This window comes from Myxine glutinosa, chromosome 2, assembly GCF_964187855.1.
Source record: "Myxine glutinosa chromosome 2, kmMyxGlut1.1, whole genome shotgun sequence".
In the NCBI taxonomy this organism is placed as follows: Eukaryota; Metazoa; Chordata; class Myxini; order Myxiniformes; family Myxinidae; genus Myxine; species Myxine glutinosa.
The window spans coordinates 101399460-101420105 of record NC_136262.1 but is presented as its reverse complement, the minus strand read 5'-3'; the positions used below and the strand labels follow the sequence as shown (position 1 = coordinate 101420105).

General features: G+C 43.2%; 1 protein-coding gene across 1 annotated transcript in view; it reads right to left on the bottom strand.

Moving 5' to 3' along the window:
- Positions 1–2258: 2258 nt before the first annotated feature.
- AGTPBP1 (ATP/GTP binding carboxypeptidase 1) overlaps positions 2259–20646 on the bottom strand; it is a 131707-nt gene continuing 113319 nt past the window's right edge. The window contains exons 23-26 of the mRNA XM_078772616.1: positions 6772–6948; positions 4471–4625; positions 3191–3315; positions 2259–2491 (exon numbers count right to left, since the gene is read on the bottom strand). Coding sequence (XP_078628742.1) covers positions 2259–2491; positions 3191–3315; positions 4471–4625; positions 6772–6948 — 690 coding nt within the window. The remainder of the gene's footprint in view (positions 2492–3190; positions 3316–4470; positions 4626–6771; positions 6949–20646) is intronic.

Sequence of the window (20646 nt, the reverse complement as noted above, 5' to 3'; positions counted from 1 at the left end):
TGTTTATTTAAATTATACAATGGACTACAAAATGTAAATGTTTCATGATATTTGTTATATTATATCACCTTTAATCCTTTATCTATCAATATTGTTGAAATGAAGATCAAATAGCTGTATGTTGAAATATATTGAAAAAGTCAAAACTTTACATGGGGGTACTTCCTTTTTCACGTGACTGTATATGTATGAAATTTATTTCGAAAGCCATTAATTAGACGTATTGGCTGATGTATATTCCCAGTTTCAGCTCGTTTCAATGTATAGCAGTTGAGATATGAGCGTCAACACATTTTGGGCGGATGGAAGGACTGTCAGCCACCAACGTGAATTTGAGGGTTTTCTTAATAAAACTCAAGAATGCGTAAACAGACGTTGCTGAAATTTGGAACATATTACCTCGACGTACAAAGCATTTACTTCTGAAATTTGCAGCTGATTTCGTCCAGTGGAAGCCGAGAAACGAATTTTCAGTCCCCACGTTAAAGATGCATAAAGAGAAACGATCCTACATAAAGGGAGGGCTGCTTTGCGCCTCCCTAGATAGTGAATCAATCATCACTTGACAATGCAGGAATGCAAATAGTTTAATGAAACTGCAAAGATAAAAGCACATGCGGAGAGAAATTACAATGACAGAACAACAAATAATTACAATAACAATACAACAAAGTGCATCAGTAGTTGTAAAAATCCAAAAGCAAACAACTGATTGTATGGTGCATTTAAACAATTTCTGTTAAAGTCTACAGTCTAAATTCAAATGTACATTCCTGTAAGGCAGTGCAAAAGCTGTCCATTATACAAGCAATTTAGACGATAAAAACACAAAGCCCTAACATGAATGTTCACAGTCTCTAACATTCGAAGAGTCACCCTAGCCTTTTCCCATACTCGTCAATGCTTTCGCTGAACCCTACCCTCTCCCCTGTGCCACTCATCCACCCGAGTGCAGTCTTCCTCTGCCTGTTCCCCTTTCATCCCCTGTTCGCCTGTGAACCTGTTGCCCTCTGTCGATAAACTCCTCCATGAGCCGACATTTCAGTATAAGAAGCAAAAGAAGAGGAAAAAAAATCAATACTTTGTGATAGAACTGTCCCTTCATGGTCAGCCCTACTTAAAGTTGTGAAGAACTACATTCTTAGGAATACATTTTGAAGTTGACTGAAACAATTTTGGTATGACTCATAACACTAACACACACACACACACACACACACACACACACACACACACACACACACACACACACACACACACACACACACACACACACCTTTATATGAATATACTGAGACAGCAATTTATAGATGATGCACAGGCAGAAATGCCAATTCAAAGGACATGCATTTATACTTTAAGGCAAAGACTGCTCGGATTGATTGTTAACCCCATCTTCCCCTCATAACTCCCAAGCCCACCTCCTTCCAAATTTCTAGTTTTACCCTCCCGAGAGTTTCCTTCTGTATCCATCTTGTCCACCTCATGCACCTGCCCCCCCCCCCCAATATTCCCCATTGTACTGTACCCATTAATTGTCCAAGTCTCTTTGTATTTTGTCCTTCAACTCTGATGTTGATGTGCCCCCTCTCTCCACTGTTCCTATTGTTCTGTTGCGTCCTGATCCGTTCAATGTTCTAGCTCTTCCATGAGCCTTGCCTAAAATGAAAATATATACAAATATATATATATAATCAGCTTCCTGTGCACATTACTTTCCTGTTAATGTTGTGGGATCAATAAGCGATGCTTTGAAATTCGTGTATATCGATTGCTCACCAGACGGTTTGCCCATCACGGATAGGATGCCGTTCAAATACCAGCTATATGCAGACTCTCATGAAAAACAATACTCACAGCATGCACATGTTTAAATTAATACAAACGAGGTATATGTGCATATACTCGTACATAGGTATCTACTTCGTTACAAGCACCTGAAACATGCGTGACGTACAATTAAAGCTCACATTTCAGTTAGGAATGAAACATCCAGTGAAGATGCAATTGAAAAGTAACATAGTTTATCCATGATAAATCTCTGATGAGATTATCAAAATATATTATATATTTATCATTCACATTTTGGGAGCGTTTCGGTAAAGGGGTGGGGTTTTGTCCGTATGATGTATTGCATCCTCATCATTCCCCTTCTCCCTTCCTCATTTCTGTACCGTCACCTACACAACTCCTCACATCTCTCCTTGTACTCCCTTTTAGCCGCAACAGTCACCATGTTGTCTTGTTTAGAATGAGTTTCAGGCGTGCGGACATGGCACAGGCAAGTGGGGCCGAGAGGCCTCATCGTGTGCTCGTAAGTATCCTTTCTTGTGTGACCATGTGTAGCCTCTCAAACTCTGCCAGGATTGCGGAGAGTTAAAACGAATGTGAGCGTGCAACAACATTAAGGCAAATGTCGAGTGTGCCATGGTGAGTGAAGTTGCACAAGAGTTTAGATACACTACAAGCAATGCTACTTGCTTTCCTTGTTCTGACGCAGAATGAATCAAGTACACATCAGCATGTGTCAAAGTGGCAAAGGTTAAATTGTATAGTCATGTCGACATGTCCAGCATATATTCAATATATGTGAATGTTGTACATTGCAATTTAAAATATGAACTTTATTTCGGCCAATCCCTATAACTTGGCACATCCTTCAAGCTTATGAAATATATATATATATATGTATATATATATGTATATATATATATATATATATATATATATATATATATATATATATATATATATATATATATATATATATATGACGTCACGTATAATATATGCCGGACGCCACATATAATATAATTGCATGTCATGTAAGTGTATACATATATATATATATATACATATACATATATATGACTGAAATGTTTCTCACATGGCAGGCATCGCCAAAGGAACATGGAAAAGGTGAATGACAGAGTTAGAAAGCAATTTTCAGTAAACACAGAAAGCTCGTCCTCCTGAACATCCAACAAATATTTCGCACCCCAGATGTCAGTGTTCATACAGCAGTAGCACAGCCATAACTAGCAGCCAAAAGAGTACACAGTACCTCTCCCCTAACCACATTTAGGAAGGACAGATGAGCTAAAGTCCAACTCCCCTCCTGCCCCCCTTTGGTATTCATTAAACATTACGGGAATCAGGAACTAATTTACCGAACCCCCCCCCCCCCCACCAAGACTGTTTTCTGTGGCTGCCATAACCTCATCTTCATTTTCATCGTGTTCGTCCTGGCTCTCCTCACTGTAATCCACACGTTCTGAGCTACAGCTTGGCTCATTGTCGAGAACGTGAAACTTGCTGCACACACGGCCACAGGAAGACACACATGATCATACTGTGAGCATCAACAACAACAAACAACATGCATTTTAAGGCCATTTTCCCTGCTAGAGCGAAAATGCTTCCACTGTGAGCATCGGTTCAAGATAATTGTTCAAAGCCAGTGTTAATCAGTCCCGTAATGAATAGTGGATTCACAACAAGCAGGCCACAAAAAGTGAAATGGGATGACGCTAGCTTGTCCTGCTTGAGAGCTATGAATGATAAACCGCCACGCTGAACAGGAATACATGGTCAAATGGCACAATGATTGCAGAAAAACATTCTAAAAAAGAAACACCATGATGACAGCAACGAACGGTTGAAAAAAAGAATTATGCTGGCAGGAACACAAGGTAACAAAAAATGCTGGCAGGACATGGCAAAACGGCATCATTGGAACGCGACGTGTGGTTACACAAAAAACAACAACAATGGAACTGCTGACGGGAACACACAGTAAAAATGAAACTTCTGTGACAGGCCACACTCTGGCCAACGTTTATATTGGACGAGAGCATCGGCGTGCAGCTGGACCTCATTTTACACCGTATCCAAATAGCACAATTGCAACCATGGTGTGGTGAAGAAGCAGCTTATATGCTGGGCACTCGTCCCATATAAGCACAATGTTCCTCCAGCACAACAGTCCTACAGTTCTCTCCTCGATACCTATAACGAATACATTGCCACATGAGCCACGCAAGGAAATTGCAGGCTTGTGCGTGAAATTCCTCAATCTCTGTTATTCCACAAGTTTTGACAAAATTGCTTTCGCTTGTCGGGAAAGGCAAGTGGCTCTTGAAAGCGAAACCTAGCGGAAAGCAATTCAATTAATTGGGGTATAAGAAAACTGCAAGGTAATGCCACATGATGGTTTGTCGAGGACCAGTGGTTTGCTGAGGGTCAAATGATCCACGCCTCTCTCTAATGGTCCATAAAACAAACAGCGAGAACGCAGGTTCCATTAACCGCTACACGCTGAAGCCTCTGTGGTGCTGAAAAGGCATCGCTGTGGAAACAAGCACTTCTCTCACTGAGACTTTTCAAGAAATACAGGAAATGGTTACTGGATATTCTACCCTGCAGCTGGGACTGCTTAGTCTTTGCTGTCACATGCTGTGCTGGTCTTGCCTGCTGGGTTTGTAGATTGTTTCGATGGCATCACACAGAGCCGTGCTGCCAGCCAGGCCAACCTCGGGGCTGTGCATGGATCGCCGCAGCTTGAGTAAAGCCAAGCAAAACTTTGTGCCCATCTCTTCCAACTTGTGCGTGTCAATCTGTTGGTCCTGCCAGCATCAACCAAAAGTTGTCAGGTTAAGAACATGAAATGGCACACAAGTCAAGCATTTACAGATTTACAATCGTTAATACAGCTTTGTGGGTCTGCAGGATCGAGGATATATGGCAGGGAGAGATGAGGAAGAGTCATAATGGGACAGTAGGCGACCAATTCCACATGCGAGGTACCTTTTTCCAAGGTACTGAGGATTTCATGCAACAACTTGAGTTGTTACCTTGCCCAAACAAGTGAAATGAAAGGATCAGCTGTTGTATCGTTTCCTTTGAACAAGGTTGTGCTTCATGATGCACTACCCTGGCATGTGCTCATTAGACCGCTCACCTTACCGATCCTCATGGGAAGTTGATATCTTACTGATGAACTCTTTGGGAAATGGACTGCCATCAATTTCATGAAATGTAATTTAAAAAGTCAAAAAAAAAAAACATTGTGTGTTTGGTACATTAGGGGTTAACTACGTTTGTCTGTCACACAAAGTATACAGTTTGTGTGTAAAAAAAAAAAAAATTGGCATGAAGCACAGTATAATATTTGTTATTATTGCTATATACTCAATAAATTTGGGTGTGATATCAAAAGATGAAAAAACTAGAACGCCACTCAGTAGAGCGCATACTCCCGCCGTGGGTCAAGTTGGAATAATACGTTTTGTTTCACATCCCCTCTCTCCAAAGCAATAAATGAAAAAGAAAGTAAGCCCTAACTGTCAGAGAATTTATTTTGATACATCTCGGAATTAGAGGAGAAAAACATCATTTAAGAATAAGAATAAAAGCTTTAATGCAGTAAAACAGAAGAAAAAAAAATCCCCAAAAAATTCCCCCCAAAAATTGCTGGATCCGGAATAATATCCTGAGCTTCACCAAAAACTAATCAATTCTTCCTTATCCCTAGGGCAATCATCCCACCAACTTTCATCCAAATCCGTTCAGAACTTTTCCAGATATCTTGTTCACAAACACACAAACACACGAACATACGAACACACATACGCACGCACACACACACACACACACACACACACACACACACACACACACACACACACACACACACACACACACACACACACACACAGACAGACACGATCGAATGCATTACTCCCTGGCGGGAGTAACAAGAGTACAGAAGGCGAGCTTTTATTTATTGGTATTTCTATGCATATGTTTCACCATTGTAGAACAATCACACTTGTTATGGTCAGTCTCCCTATTTTAGGTAATGCAGAAGAGACTGCTGAAATTATTTGTCTAAAGCAAACGAAGCAATCATTTTTTCATTACCCGCATTCTTGCGTTGATCTGGTGGTTAATACACCACTCACAGCACTTTCAACGAAAATGGGGAAGAGACACTGAAACTGGGCGAGCCTTGCTTAGACCAGCCCCTTTGAAACAGTTCGGGAAGAGGCTCGGAGAGACGGAATTTAGGTTTTCTGGAAGTGGAATTTATGCATTGCGGCAGCGTTTTGTCTGACCTAGACAGGTATGCGTACTTAATCAACGATTAAAAGCATGCAAAATGACTTGTACTGCACTGCATTTATTGCAGGGTCAGGAGTTGCACTCAGAGCGAACAGAATTGTTATTTATCTTGTAGTTTTTCGTAAATCATTACTAATTTAGGTTAAATCAAACGATCAAAAAGATGCTAACTTAACATGAAAACTCAAATTTGTTCTATTTTAAACAATTTGCAACGTGGGAGCAGCTACAATAATATGACTATTACTATTTGTTTTCCACTTTGATATAAAAGTTCCAGATCCATCCTTAATATTTGTCTTCAAATTAGAATCATAACTCCACCTCTTATCATTGCCTAGCAACCAATGGGAATGTAAACAATAGTTTAATTTCATAACCTTTGACGTATTTAAATAAAAAATCACTGACTCTACATTGTTGAATTTGATGTTATTGTAAAAATAATTTATTATTAAATTATTTTAATTATTTCAACTCTAGATTTGTTTTATTTAGCTGCACAAATACAAGCACAAACCACTTCATCAAACATATAAAGCTCTTTCTCGATACACTTCATCAAATATAAAAAGCTTACTTTATTAAGTCTGCAGTAGGTTGAACACCAGCCTCTGCTTGCAGTTTGCAAGCATGCCATGCAAATACCTTATAAGGTCCTTGATCACAGCCACAGTAAGTGCTTTCCATGGTGTAACTGCGCAGCACCCCGATGTCCCGCCACACCACTACACGTGCTGTTGAGGCCTTCGACTTTTCCACAACAAAGCTGCAGCTGTTCATGCAGAATGCTGGAGCAATCTTATGGAGGATCCGTGGAAGCTTCTGTAAAATAATCATTGCAGAACTCAGACTCTAATGTTTTCCAGTGAATCTTATCAATTAAAAGTTGAGAGCAGAATATGTACAGCCATGGGAAAGGAGAGGTGACCGACAGTGTTCGGCCTTTTTCGAAGGGATATTATTTTGTGATTAAATAAGGTCTTTTGTTGCTCTGACTAAGGTGAAACACTCGAAACGTCAGCCACTCATCATTTCCCACAGTGGTTAACATACTCGTATAGGGTTTAGGTTTGATCTTCCCTGCTAAGGCAGACTCACACGTGCTTTTATGTCGACTAATAATCCAAAAGGTCTGCATGTGTTGGTACACATCTGGGTCACGTTTATCTGATGAGTGAATATGGACAATTATTGGCTATGCATGTGTGGATTGTATGTAGAGCTGTAGCCATGGATGTTATGAAGCCACAACCGAAGTGATCAATTGTATATATATATATAAATAAGATATTGTCGTGTCCAGGCCGATTAACACCGACACTGGACGGATGGACCAAACTGGCTTTTATCTCCTCAGACTGCATTAAAATATGGTGGATTTTACGCATGCACGTTTGTGAAGAGAACACACGAAAACCTTATTTCTTCAAAACACCAACGGGTCTATTTCCCAAAACAACAACACAAATGATTAGGGAAGATGACTCCGATGGTGGGGAATTCGACGGCGAGATGGGGGAAAGGAAAATGGGAAAACACGCAACAATAAATCAATAAATAACTACTTCAAATGAAGTAAAACAAATCTAAAGAAACCTAAGGCGCCTGCCTCCAGATTCGATCACAGATGGGGAAAGGGAACAAAAACTGGGTGGCTTATCTCTCTCTCTGGTTAACTGGACTATCTGGAGCAGCTTATCTGGAGCAGCCACGAATAGGCAGGATGAACAGGCAATGAGGAGGAGATAAGGAGGTCGAACAGGCAAGCAGGCACCAAGCAAGGTACACTTTTCTCTCTGACATGATGCTCTCTCCCAAAGCTCTCCTCAGAGCAGCTCCAGAAAACACCACTCCTCAGGCTCAACCATGGCACACTCTTGCCACCCGGTACATCCGGTGGATTATTCACAGGAGGTTTTACACATGTTTTCTTCACTTCAAACCCTCACCATTTATTACAATGCACCACCCTCTGTATGGTGCACATTCAAACAAACAATCCTTAAGCTACATGTACTGCTTATAACATCAACAATGACTAACTACTTATACACGGACCATACTACTCTATTTTTTTTTTTTTTTTTTTTTTTTTTTTTTTTTGTATACAAGATCGAGGCTCGTGAAAGAGCGAACATTAATCACACAGAAAGACAAACAGACACATAAAACAAATAACATCGGGAGCGGTAGACAAGATGGGGAGAGAGGGGGAAGGACACAAACACAACATTTGAGAGCAGGGACCGAGAGACATGGAGACATCGAGAGATCTGTGGGAGGGAGAGGGCTTTGGGGGGGAGGCATATGAAGGCGGGGAGGCATGTGAAGGGGGGGAGGCATGTGAAGGGGGGGGGGGGGGTGGGAGAGGTATAAACATATGGACACTGCCAGGATTTCCAGGAAATAAGTTGGAATTTCAAACAAGGTGGATCTGGGGTGAATTAGTGGGGGTAGAAAAGATCAAGGTTATGGATGGGGGAAGATAAGAGATGGTGGTGAACAGCTGTTTTAAAGACCTGGAGGGAGGAGAGGGATTGAAGGGAGTGTGGGAGTTTGTTCCACAGGCGGGAGAAAAGAGGAATGAAAGAGTGAAGGTGAGCAGAGAGCCGAGATTTCGGCAGTTTAACCATCAGAGGGTTGCTGGCAGATCTTGTGCGACCTGTAGGAATATTTGGGGGACAGAGCACAGAGAGAGCTGGGGGAGCAAGGCCGGAGAGGAGTCGGTAGAAGACAGAAAGACCACCTACCTGCCTGCGGTGAGAGAGTGAAAGGCCCTCAGAGATAGCTTCATCGCGGGAGATTCCAATGATTTTGAAAGCTTTGGATTCAACAGCGTGAAGCCGAGCCAGGTGTGAGGCAGGAGCACCAGCCCATAGGGGAGAACAGTATTCCATTGAGCTGCGGATGAAAGCCTTGTAAGTGGTGAGGAGCTCAGGTGTGCCGAGGAAGGACTTCGCACGACGGAGGATGCCCAGTCGGCGACTGGCTTTGGAGGCCAGCTTGGAAATGTGGTTTTCCCAAGAAAGATCATGGCAGATAGTGAGACCCAAAAGCTTGAGTGACAGAACTTCTTGGAGAGGATTGTTGAGAAAGTAGATGGGAGGGTTGTCCAGTCGATCTTTTCAGAGAGACATAGTAAGAGAGTGAGATTTGGCAGGATTGAAAGACATGTTCCACTTGTTTGACCAGTCTGTGATTTTGTCCAGGTCTTCAGAGAGTGAGGAGGCTGCAGACTGCCGATCTGAGGGAAGAGGAATGGAGCGGCAGAGAGTGGAGTCATCAGCAAAGAGATAGAGAGGATTTTCCAGAGAGTCAGAGAGATCATTGATAAAGACCAGAAAAAGCACAGGGCCCAGCACACTTCCTTGGGGAACTCCAGCCTGAACAGGAAGGGGAGATGAGAGAAATCCATTCAGGGCCACACGTTGACTACGACCAGAGAGGAAGTCCGCAAGCCATGCATGGAGATTTCCATGGATACCATAGGAGGAGAGTTTGGTGAGCAGAGCTGGGTGCCAGACCGTATCAAAGGCCCTTGATATGTCAAGGGAGACAGCTCTGATTTCCTGTTTGGCATTGAGGACCTCCATCCATTGTTGAGACAGCAGAAGCAGCATGTCCAGAGTAGAGTGACCTGGTCTGAAACCAAATTGATGATCAGAGATCAAGCCATTGGAGAAGAGGAAAGATTTCATATCCGAAGCAATGATGGATTCCATGACTTTGCTGATAATTGGGAGCAGGCTGATTGGTCTGTAGTTGCAAGGATCTGTTTTTGCACCTTTTTTGTGTAAAGCGGTAATGTTAGCTGATTTCCAGGATGCTGGCAGATGACCTTGAGCAAAAGATAGGGTGAAAAGAACAGAGAGAGGGACACCCCCACAGTTCTATACATCTCCGTTCTATCTGTTACAGTTCTATCTGTTATAAGATAATTTCTAACCCCCTACCTCCTCCCCCCACCCCCACATAAATGTAACAATATATCCTTACTCATAATCTGGTGTTATGCCTAAAGGCAGAGTCGGTACTGTGGAAGCCGTTTCTTGGCAAGGGTTATACTGGGTGGCTTGACATTGTCTTTCCAGCAATAGGTATGGCAGGAATTTGGAATGTAATCATGGTACCAGCAATAGCTCACTTACTACTCTTCGTGAAGGACCCCATGGGATCTTTAACTTGTGTGTGTGTGTGTGTGTGTTTGTGTGTGTGTGTATGTGTATATGTTATATGTTTTATGTATGTATGTGTGTATGTTTTACAAATAAAGGTTAATTTCCACTCATAGTTTAGTCACACGACAACGTGTAGCCTCGTTTCATCTCAGTTATTTCTTAGTAAATGTAAGCATAGTCCTTTTCCTGTGTTAGTTTTGCGTTGAGTAGAATAATGAGAGTTAGGTCTCCTTCCAATGCTTATGCCGCCTCGATGCTTTGAGTTTTGGCGCAAAATACCACGAGGCCGGCCTGACAAGTCGATCCAGGCCAAAGGAAGGCGGGGCAGGAGAAGTGGGAGTGACCGGTAAGCACAAGCCGCCAATCAGGGCTCGAGGGGAGTGGCTTAGCACTGCGGCAAAAGGCATGGTTTGGAACATTCGATGCGGGCCAGGGCGGAACCATATAACCCTGTGCCCGGAGCCCCCCCAGCTCAGTTATGAGAAGGGATGCGCGGTGTTGAATTGAGTTCTGAGAGTGCGCGGTGTTGAATCACGTTATGAGCCGGAGTCCTCTGTTGAACCAAGTTGTGAGAGTCGGTCCGGAGCGCCAAGTTGTGGGAAGGGAGGCAGACGAGTTACAAGTTGAGTTCGCGGTTGAGCTCGAGTCAGATCCTCCGTTGAGTTACGAGAGTGAAAGCGCGCTGTTGTATTAATCGCACTGTGAAGGACCGCCGTGCAGGGCGAGAGACACGCATATTTTCCTGCCTGCCTTTGTTCGAGATACGCGCTGCGAGGATCCCTCCTGCCTGCTTGCCTGCCTTTGTCGGGGGACGTGCGGTGACCGCCAGAGGGCCACGCCGGGTGAGTTGTTCCTGAACGACCAAGCCGGCGTGTTCAGCGCATGAACAATCCTTCCTTCACCCCCCTGTGAGTGTGAATGGGCCCATTGTCTGGTAAAAAGTTACGACTGTATAAGACTGCCCTGTGTCTCTCTTTTCTACCGAACCATTGTACATAATAGTGTAAATAAATCGTGTTATTTCTTTGTGATTCGATCGCTTTTGTCTCTCCATCATTGACTAAGCATGGTACGAATTATATCGCTCTAATCGGGTTCCAATACCAAGGTACCTGCATGGACCACGTGGTGCGCCATCCACTCGGGTGCACTCACATTACGCGTGGTTCGTGCGAGACTTGATCCCCGCTTCCGCGGCGGCGTGGGTACTTAGGTACGTGCGAACATTGTCCCGAAACCCTGTCCCGCGTCTGACCGGAAGTGGCGACTCAAGTCTCGCGCTTGCTACAACCCAAGGAGAACAAGGGGCTTAATCTCCCCTTGGTAAGGGAACGGGGGTCGCGCAAAACCGTAACAATATATATATATATATATATATATATATATATATATATATATATATATATATATATATATATCTATCTATCTATATATATATATATATTGTTACGGATCTCAACGTCGGCCTTTTTCCCTCACCAAGGGGGGGTTAGCCCCTTGTCTGTTACTGACCGACGTGAGTCCTGGAAATCCCAACGCTCCTTCCGGTCGGGAGCAGCCAGGGTAATTGGTCAACGAAAAGTCCCAAGGACCTGAGTGCCACTCCTGACCGTGAAGCAGGGAAGAGACTCCCGCTCGAACCACGGTTTTAGATAGACTAGTTGCCGAGCGGTTTTTAACAACCCGGAGTTCGAGCCATTTATCAAGGACTAACCCGATCCTGAGCGTTGGCCAAATCGTGCCACGTATATCAATAGGTAAAAGACAAAGACGATCGGACGAGCATGAAGAAGGAGGCAAAGGTAGGAAGAACAAATATTTATTATTATTTACACAAGACTAAAGGAAGAAAAGAAGAACGAAGTAATGTAATTTACAGGGAAATGGAAGGAGCAGAAGGACACAGCAATTCCTTAAACAAGCTTAACTTATACCCAGACAACACAAAGGACAGACGACGGGCAGACTCACACGAATGGGGAATGAAGGCAGGAACGAATGGCTGGAAGGAGAGGAGGTGGGACCACAGGGCTGGATGAGGTTCAGGTCCGTGCAAACGGCAGGGCTGGAGGTGAGCGGCCGCTGACTCCACCGCAATCTGGTTCACACGGCGGCGTTGCTTCGCAACAGCGCGTCAAAGCTCTCCACACACACGGCGGCTTTGCTTCGCAACAGCGCGTCAAAGCTCTCCACAGAACTCTTTCCACAGAACTCTTTAGAACTGCTTGGTTCATGCTCCCTCACTCATCTGGCTCCCTCAATCATCTGGTTCCCTCAATCATCTGGCTCCCTCAATCATCTGGCTCCCTCAATCATCTGGCTCCCTCAATCATCTGGCGGTGGGGGCTTATGCAACGGGTTTTATAGGCCACACCCTCAAATCTTCCACGAACCTCCTCGATCGTTCTCTCTCCACCCTCTCAGGCCAAACCCCTCATTCTTGGTTGGTTGATCGGGGCTGGCTCACTCCTCCTCCTGATGACGATGGGTGGGCCACGCCCTTCTTCCCCGAGTTAGAGCACATGGCAATGGCGGCGAATGCAGTTGGTAATGCAGGCAATGCAATTGAAAGGGGATTCTACCTTATTCCATTTGATGCAACGCAAATGAACTCGTGGAAAACAGAGCCTTATACTGAACACAGAATAAAGAAATAACTATTGAGGGAAGCCTATGATTTGCTACGTGATGCGATGGACTAACTAAGGTGCGATCAATTAACAGCCAATTAAGGGGAAATGTACACAGGGAATTTACTACTAAATTTACAAAGTGAAGGTTCTAAAAAACCGTAACAATATAATACTAGCAGAAGTACCCGGCGTTGCCGGGCGGAGGAGGGAGGAATAGGAAGGGGAAGGGGGGCGGGGGGAATAGGGGGGGGGGGTATGGGGAAGAAGGGGAGGGGGGGAGAAGGGGAGGGGGGAGAAGGGGAGGGGGACAGGGGGGGAGGGGGACAGTGGGGAGGGGGGAGGGGGGAATGGGGGAAGAGGAGAATGGGGAGGGGGGAGGGGAGAAGGGGAGGAGGGGAGAAGGGGGGAGAGGGGATGGGGGAAGGGGAAGGGGGGAGGGGGGAAGGGGGGAGAGGCAGGGGAGGAAGGGGGTTCATCACCTTTTCGTTAAATATATGCTGGTGAATGTGGCGTTCATCCCGTTTCTGCATTAAGTGTGATGCCAAACAGGAAGAAAAGAAGCCATACTACCAACTTCGTACACATCCGGAATTGTTTGATTTATTTGTGTTCAAACGTCTGGTGATTGTTTTGTGTTTATTTATGCGAATGTGTACTTGTATATAATTCTCATTAATTTTAAAAAGTTTAGGTACTATCGAGCGATTTTTTTTTTTTAACTCTAAAAAACGATCTTTTTTTTCCAATTTTTTTTTTTTTTTTTTTGCCTAAAACACTCCCAGGCAGTCAGTCACTGATGAACCTCTGAAAGTCTGACGAAGATCCGTTCAGCCATCTCTGAGGAAAATGGCGACACAGACAGACAGACAGACATATCTCATATAGTAGATATGTACATATACTGTATATATACATACAGCAAGCATATGTAGCATGACGAGTGCCACCCCAATCTCATGTGGATGTAATTCTGCCCAAAGTGTCGCCTCTGATGCAGAGCAGATGGCTTCAGCCGGGCCACTCTTGTCAAAAGACAGATTTTTGGTCATGATTGGTCAAAAATCAAACGGAGCAGCTGATCCGGATTTCGAGTTTATTTCCTTTGTCAGGATGGCATACCGTATAAACAGCTAACCAAAGAGGATCAAAATCGTCACTAAACGAAAATGGTACCTCCTTGCTCTGATGTTGAGTGTTGGCCACAGACTATGTTTCTCATGGTAAAAACCACATAATCCGCAAAGAAAGTAAAGCTTGTCTGCCAGCCAGAGCATCCATCATTCCTGCTAACACAAACCTAATTAAAAGGCACGGAGTAATCTGCAGAGATAACATCAATCATATGGAGCGTGACAAGAACGTTACCCTGATCTCCTGTGGACATAAGTCCGACCAAAGTTTCACCTCCGACCCGGATGGCTTCAGCCCGGCCACTCTTGTCAAAAGACACCCCTCTGGTGGGGTGTACAGCAAAGGGTGCACTATGGTGCTGGGGGGTGGGGGGGGGGGGGAGAGGAGTGGAAGGGAGTGAGTGATATGGACGGGAAGCCCAGCACTTTCGTCAAAGTGGGACTTTGTGCTGTGGACATACACACATGGATACACCACCATCACAACATTACAGGACCTCTCCACTGCCGAGTTGAGGCCACACATGTAAGTAATTATGATGCCAGAGGTGAGCTGTAGAGCCCTTGTGGTGGCTGGAACACTTTTGGTAAGGGTGCCATAGCTGGGGTGATGTCTGATAGTTTGTTTATACATAAGTTTGCGTGTTCTCTTCTGCCCTATTTGTGTCTGTTAACCACCAGATCTGTTCTGTGTGCTTATAATGTCCTGCCCTTCCTTATCTCTGGTATTCTTTTTAATAAATCCCTATTATTCATGAGAAACGTTTTTCTGCTTTCTGCCTGTGAGCAACCGCAAGTCTCGGCTTGATGGGAACGATCTTTGGGGGATTGTGAATTGATAAATGAATGCAGTGATGGTTAGTGAACCCATCGATGTGATAATACATATACATATACATATACATATATATATACGTATACATATACATAAAGGTGGGCGCGATTCGGAAAATTTTAAGGCCGCTTACCGCTTATCCGCTCCGCCAGCCCGTGTAGTCCGATTCGCTTATCCGCTTCAGCGGCCGAAAATCTTAGTCCGCTTACCGCTTATCCGCTTCGATTCGATTTTTTAAAAGCGCTTCGACGTTTTTAAAGCGAATTTTGACGTTTCTAAAGGGAATTTAATGCTTTTAAAGCCTAAATAGCCATTTCTAACTACTACAAAGACAAACAAAGCTTTTAAGATCAAAAATATACATTTTTATTTAAATAAAATTTATTCAAAATTTATTGAAATAAAGTTTTCCACTCGACTCTACTCGACTCTACAGTTAATTTAAATATAATTTTAATATATGCAAGTTACATTAAAGAAAAATCAATTTGCCCGTCCTTTCTTTGACAAGAGAGTCTACTAGTCAACAGACCTGGCGCCGGCCATGTCCTGGAAGGACTTGTGGCGGCCGCGTCTGCTGCCGCCGTCGAGGGCCGCCTTGAGGTCGTTGTGCTGGGACTGCTGGTTTGCGTCGCTCGTGTGCCTGTCCCTGGCACAGCCGCTGGGCTGGAGAGTCAGAAATCTCTCAATCTTGACGTTATTGCCGCTCTAGCGTCCAATAAAATATTCAGTTTTCACTTATTATTCACTTAAATAAATATTCACAATTCTAGAGTAACGGCTCAGGCTAACAGCTGATTTGGCGAATCGCGATGCGCTTTAATTTTTCGGTAGTCCGCTTACGCTTATCCGCTTCGGTTTCCGGGGATTGTTCCGATTCGCTTATCCGCTTCGAAAACGTTAGTCCGCTGCAGCGGATAAGCGGATAAGCGGACTTTCGAAGCGGACCGCCCACCTTTGCGATATACATATACGTATACATACAAGAAAAAAAAATTATTAAAAAAATGTAAAAACATCAAGGGATAAAATCTCAAAAACAAACAAACAATCAAACAAGGTAGGAATAACACCACAATACGACACCACAATCCTGTTATGGATTACCATCACGACATATTTTGACATTTTACTTTTGTTGTGGGCTTATGATGGAACAAAGTGGGGTGGGGCAAGGTTTGTTTGGACCTGCCCCCTTGGAACAGACTGGGGATGGATCAGAGATGGAATTTAGGTTTTTTGGAAATGGAATTTATGCTACGCAGCAGCGTTTTGTCTACCTAGTAAAGCATGCTCCCATCATCTAATAAAAGCGTGCATAACGACTGCATACATGGCAAGTTGGAGGTGATGAAAAACGGGTTGGTCAGAATCGAAAGGGGGTTTTTATTTTATATATTTATTGGACGTGTTCAGAAGCGAAGTGGGACTGCATGCAGAATCCTAGAGGGTGGTGCGTGGCCTTCGGTCTTGCTAATGATGGTCATGTTTTGGAAAGCTCATTATGTCACACAGCCATTTGACTAGAGTGATACATTGGATATCGGCTACAGGCTGCTACAGATCTATCAGTCTGTGTCGTCAATCCTTGTGATTGGAATGGAAGGGAAACAAAACGGGCAAAACTCATGAAATGCGGTTCACTTGTCATCTACAGTCACATGAAAAAGTAAGTACACCCCATGTAAAGTTTTGACTTTTTCAACATATTTCAACATACAGCTATTTGATCTTCATTTCAACAATATTGATAGATAAAGGTGATATGATACAACAAATATCATGAAACATTTACATTTTGTAGTCCATCGTATAATTTAAATAAACATAAATGCAAATTTCGCATGAGGAAAAAGTAAGTACACCCCTACATTTATCACCACTTCAAATACCTAAAATTAGAATCAGGTGCACCAGCTCAGGTGCAAATGATGAGAACATCGTTAGAGAGGATCTTGGAGGAACCTGTCTTATTTAAACCTCAGACATTTAGTTTGGTTTGCTCTTTGTTGTTGAAGTGTGCGGCGTCACCATGCCTAGATCAAAAGAGCTCTCTGAGGCCTTCAGAAAGAAGGTATAGATGCCTACGAGTCTGGGAAGGGATTTAAAAAGATCTTCAAACAATTTGAAATCAATCATTCCACTGTCCAGAAGATCAAGTTCAGCCCGAGAGCAGACAGCAAGATGCTGAAAGAAGTCTCTAAGAACCCCAGAATGTCATCACGGGACCTACAGGTAGCTCTTGCCACTGTTGATGTCAAAGTGCACGAGTCCACCATTAGAAAGAGGCTGCACAAATTTGATCTACATGGGAGGTGTGCCAGGAGGAAACCTTTGCTGTCCAGAAAGAACATCAGGGCAAGACTAAAGTTTGCCAACAGATGAGTCAAAGGTAGAGCTATTTGGCCACAGTACCAGAAGACATGTTTGGCGAAAACCAAAGACAGCATTTGACCACAAGAACCTGATACCAACTGTAAAGCATGGTGGTGGAAATATTATGGTTTGGGGCAGCTTTGCTGCATCAGGGCCTGGGCAGCTCACCATCATATAATCCACTATGAATTCTTCATTGTACCAGAGGGTGCTTGAGGATAATGTGAGGCCATCTGTCGGAGAGTTGAAGCTCAACCGAAGGTGGACATTGCAACATGACAATTTTTTTTTTTTTTTTTTTGTATACATAATCGAGGCTCGTGAAAGAGCTAACATTTATCACACAAACAAATCAAACAGACAAACAAACAAAGTGTATAAAAAGGGGAGTGGTAGACAAGATGGGGAGAGAAGGGGAAGCACATAAACACAACATTTGTGAGGGACATCGGGAATGTGTGAGAGGGAGAGGACTTGGGGGGAGGCGGCGTGGGAAGGGGGGGGGGGGGGTGGGAGAAGGATAAACACAAGGACACCAAGGACTTCCAGGAAAGAAGTTGGTATTTCAAAAAAGAGGATGGGGGGACCTAAAACATAAACATGACCAAACATGACCCTAAACATACCAGTAAATCCACCAAGGAATGGCTGAAAAGAAAGAAATGGAGGGTTCTGGAATGGCCAAGTCAAAACCCGGATCTAAGTCCAATCGAGATGTTGTGGGGGGATTTGAAACGAGCTGTGCATGCAAGAAACCCCTCAAACATCGCACAGCTGAAAGAATTCTGCATGGAGGAGTGGGCAAAAATTTCTCCCAGTGGATGTCAGAGACTGGTAGACAGTTATAAGAAACGCCTACTTGAGGTTGTTTCTGCCAAAGGGGGCAATACCACCTATTAGAGCCAAGGGCGTACTTACTTTTTCCACATGCGAAATTTGCATTCATGTTTATTTAAATTATACAATGGACTACAAAATGTAAATGTTTCATGATATTTGTTATATTATATCACCTTTATCTGTCAATATTGTTGAAATGAAGATCAAATAGCTGTATGTTGAAATATGTTGAAAAAGTCAAAACTTTACATGGGGTGTACTTAGTTTTTCACGTGACTGTATGTGACTGTTATACTGTGCTGTACTGCATTTTTCTTCGGGTTGGGAATTGAATCCAGATCAGATATTAACACAACTATATCTCTCTTGCAGCATATTATGTGAATCATTTCTAATCTAAATTCAATTAATGCATCAAAAAGGGAAAATATGGCTGATAACTCAAACTAAATCTGTTGTTGAAGATGTGCAATGTCAAAGCAGCTACAAGAATATGAGAGTTACTGTTTATCTTCCACTTCGGTTTATAAATTCTAAATTAATGTCTTAATGTTGGTCTTCGACTTAAAATTACAAACTCCATCCCTTAACATTTCCTCGGAACCAATTAGAATGTGGAGAATAGTTTTATTTAATAGCTTTTGATGTATTTACATTAAAATTTCCTGTAGCTGTAAACTGTGAAATTAAGAGCTCATTCTGATCACTGATTATTGAGTTATTTTGAGTTATTTATTTGAGTTATTTTGCTGCTTACAGAAGGCAATCACAATCCACTTCTCCAATTCATCAAATATACAACGTTCTTTAACGATACACTTCAATAAATATATTATAAAGCCGATTTAATTATGTCTGCACAGGGGATGCACCCCAGCTTCTGCTTACAGTCTGCAAGCATGTTCCACACGTGTGTGCATATATATATAGTTTGCTTGGTTGCTTGCTTAATGCAAGCTCCACCCTTCTCTTCAGGAAGAGGATAAGCAAAGCTCCGCCCTGCTCGGGATGGGGAAGGAGTATAGTTTTTGGCAAATGCGTAAAAGGGCAGTCCAAGCTCAAGTCCAAGCCCTCTCCTCAGGAAATTCACATTCTTTCCACACCCTTAGGGTGTGTAAACAGCCAGTTTGAAAAGAAAATGAAGACCTCCTCACATCTGTGGAAACAACACTATGGTATGCACAGGGAGCCATGGGGAGCTGCATCAACACATCAGAGTGTATCATGGAGACTGTTGTTGCATGAAGTGAAATATTTCATCCAAAGGGAAAAGTTCTCTTTTTAAGTTTATAAACACCATGTGTAAACCACCCATTCTTTATCTAGCATCACATGTAGACCAGAACAGGTACCTTGTTGCAGAAGACCATTTGAAAGCAAGTGATGATTTTACTGATAAATCTAATAAATAAATAAAAACCACCTTTAGAGGCCATTTTTCCCCGCAAGCGGGGGTTGGCCTTTTTCGGGGACCGTGGTTGTTGTTGTTTTTTTTTTTGGTCCCCTTTTTGAAGCAATGTTTTACGGCCGGATGCCCTTCTTGCCGCCAACCCTTTTTACGACAAACAGGGAATTACCAGTGAACTGGTACTCAATTAGCCGACCTCGGAAGGATGACAGGCTGAGTCAACCCCCCTGGCGTTAATTCAGCGATCGACCGGGATTCGAACCCAGGATCCTAGGATCCTAAGCTGGCACCCTAGCCGCTAGCCCAACACCAGGCTATTGATAAATCTAATAGCAATTCAGTAATTCTAAAAAGACTATACCTTGGGTTTCAGAACTTTATAATATGCTTATAATCCCTTAATACCGCTGCCTTCAGTCAGACTTGAACCATCAAACTCTGGGATTGCAGTCAAGTGCCCTTATCAAGAGGACAGTACCGTAGTACAATCTTTGCTGCTAACACAACCATAAAGAAAACTGGCCTCCATCACAGAATGCAAAATATATAACAATAAAACACACATATAACAAGCATGAGCATTATAATAGTGTTAAATATTCATGTGGGATAAAACATAGGCTCTTGAAATAACCAAAATCCAATTAGCGACCATAACAACTCAAGTGAGAATTGACACCACAAGGCGCAACTCAACGCAACAGCCGACCTCAAAAACCACCGTGCAGAGCCGCAAGTAACGATAAAAACCACGACGACCATGAATCAACGGCCAATGTAACCATAAAAGCTTTGCCATATTAATAATTGACGACTCGACTGTCTATTCATTATGAAGGATGCAAACATTAGCAGCGGAAGTGCCACATCGGCGTTCCGATTCGTCGGGAGTGAGGCCAAGGCATCGTTTTGTGACCATGCCCTCCCTCCTTGGAAGCCGTTAAATCATGGGGGCGACACGACGCAATCGAACGACTTACGCAACAAAGGGTGAGGTTAAAAAACAACAAAAAACAATTTGCTTGCACACTAAAGAGACTACATAATGTGACGAATTGCAAGCAGGCAAAGAGGATAGGGAAGCACAAGGAATATGATGTAGCAGAAAGATGGATACATA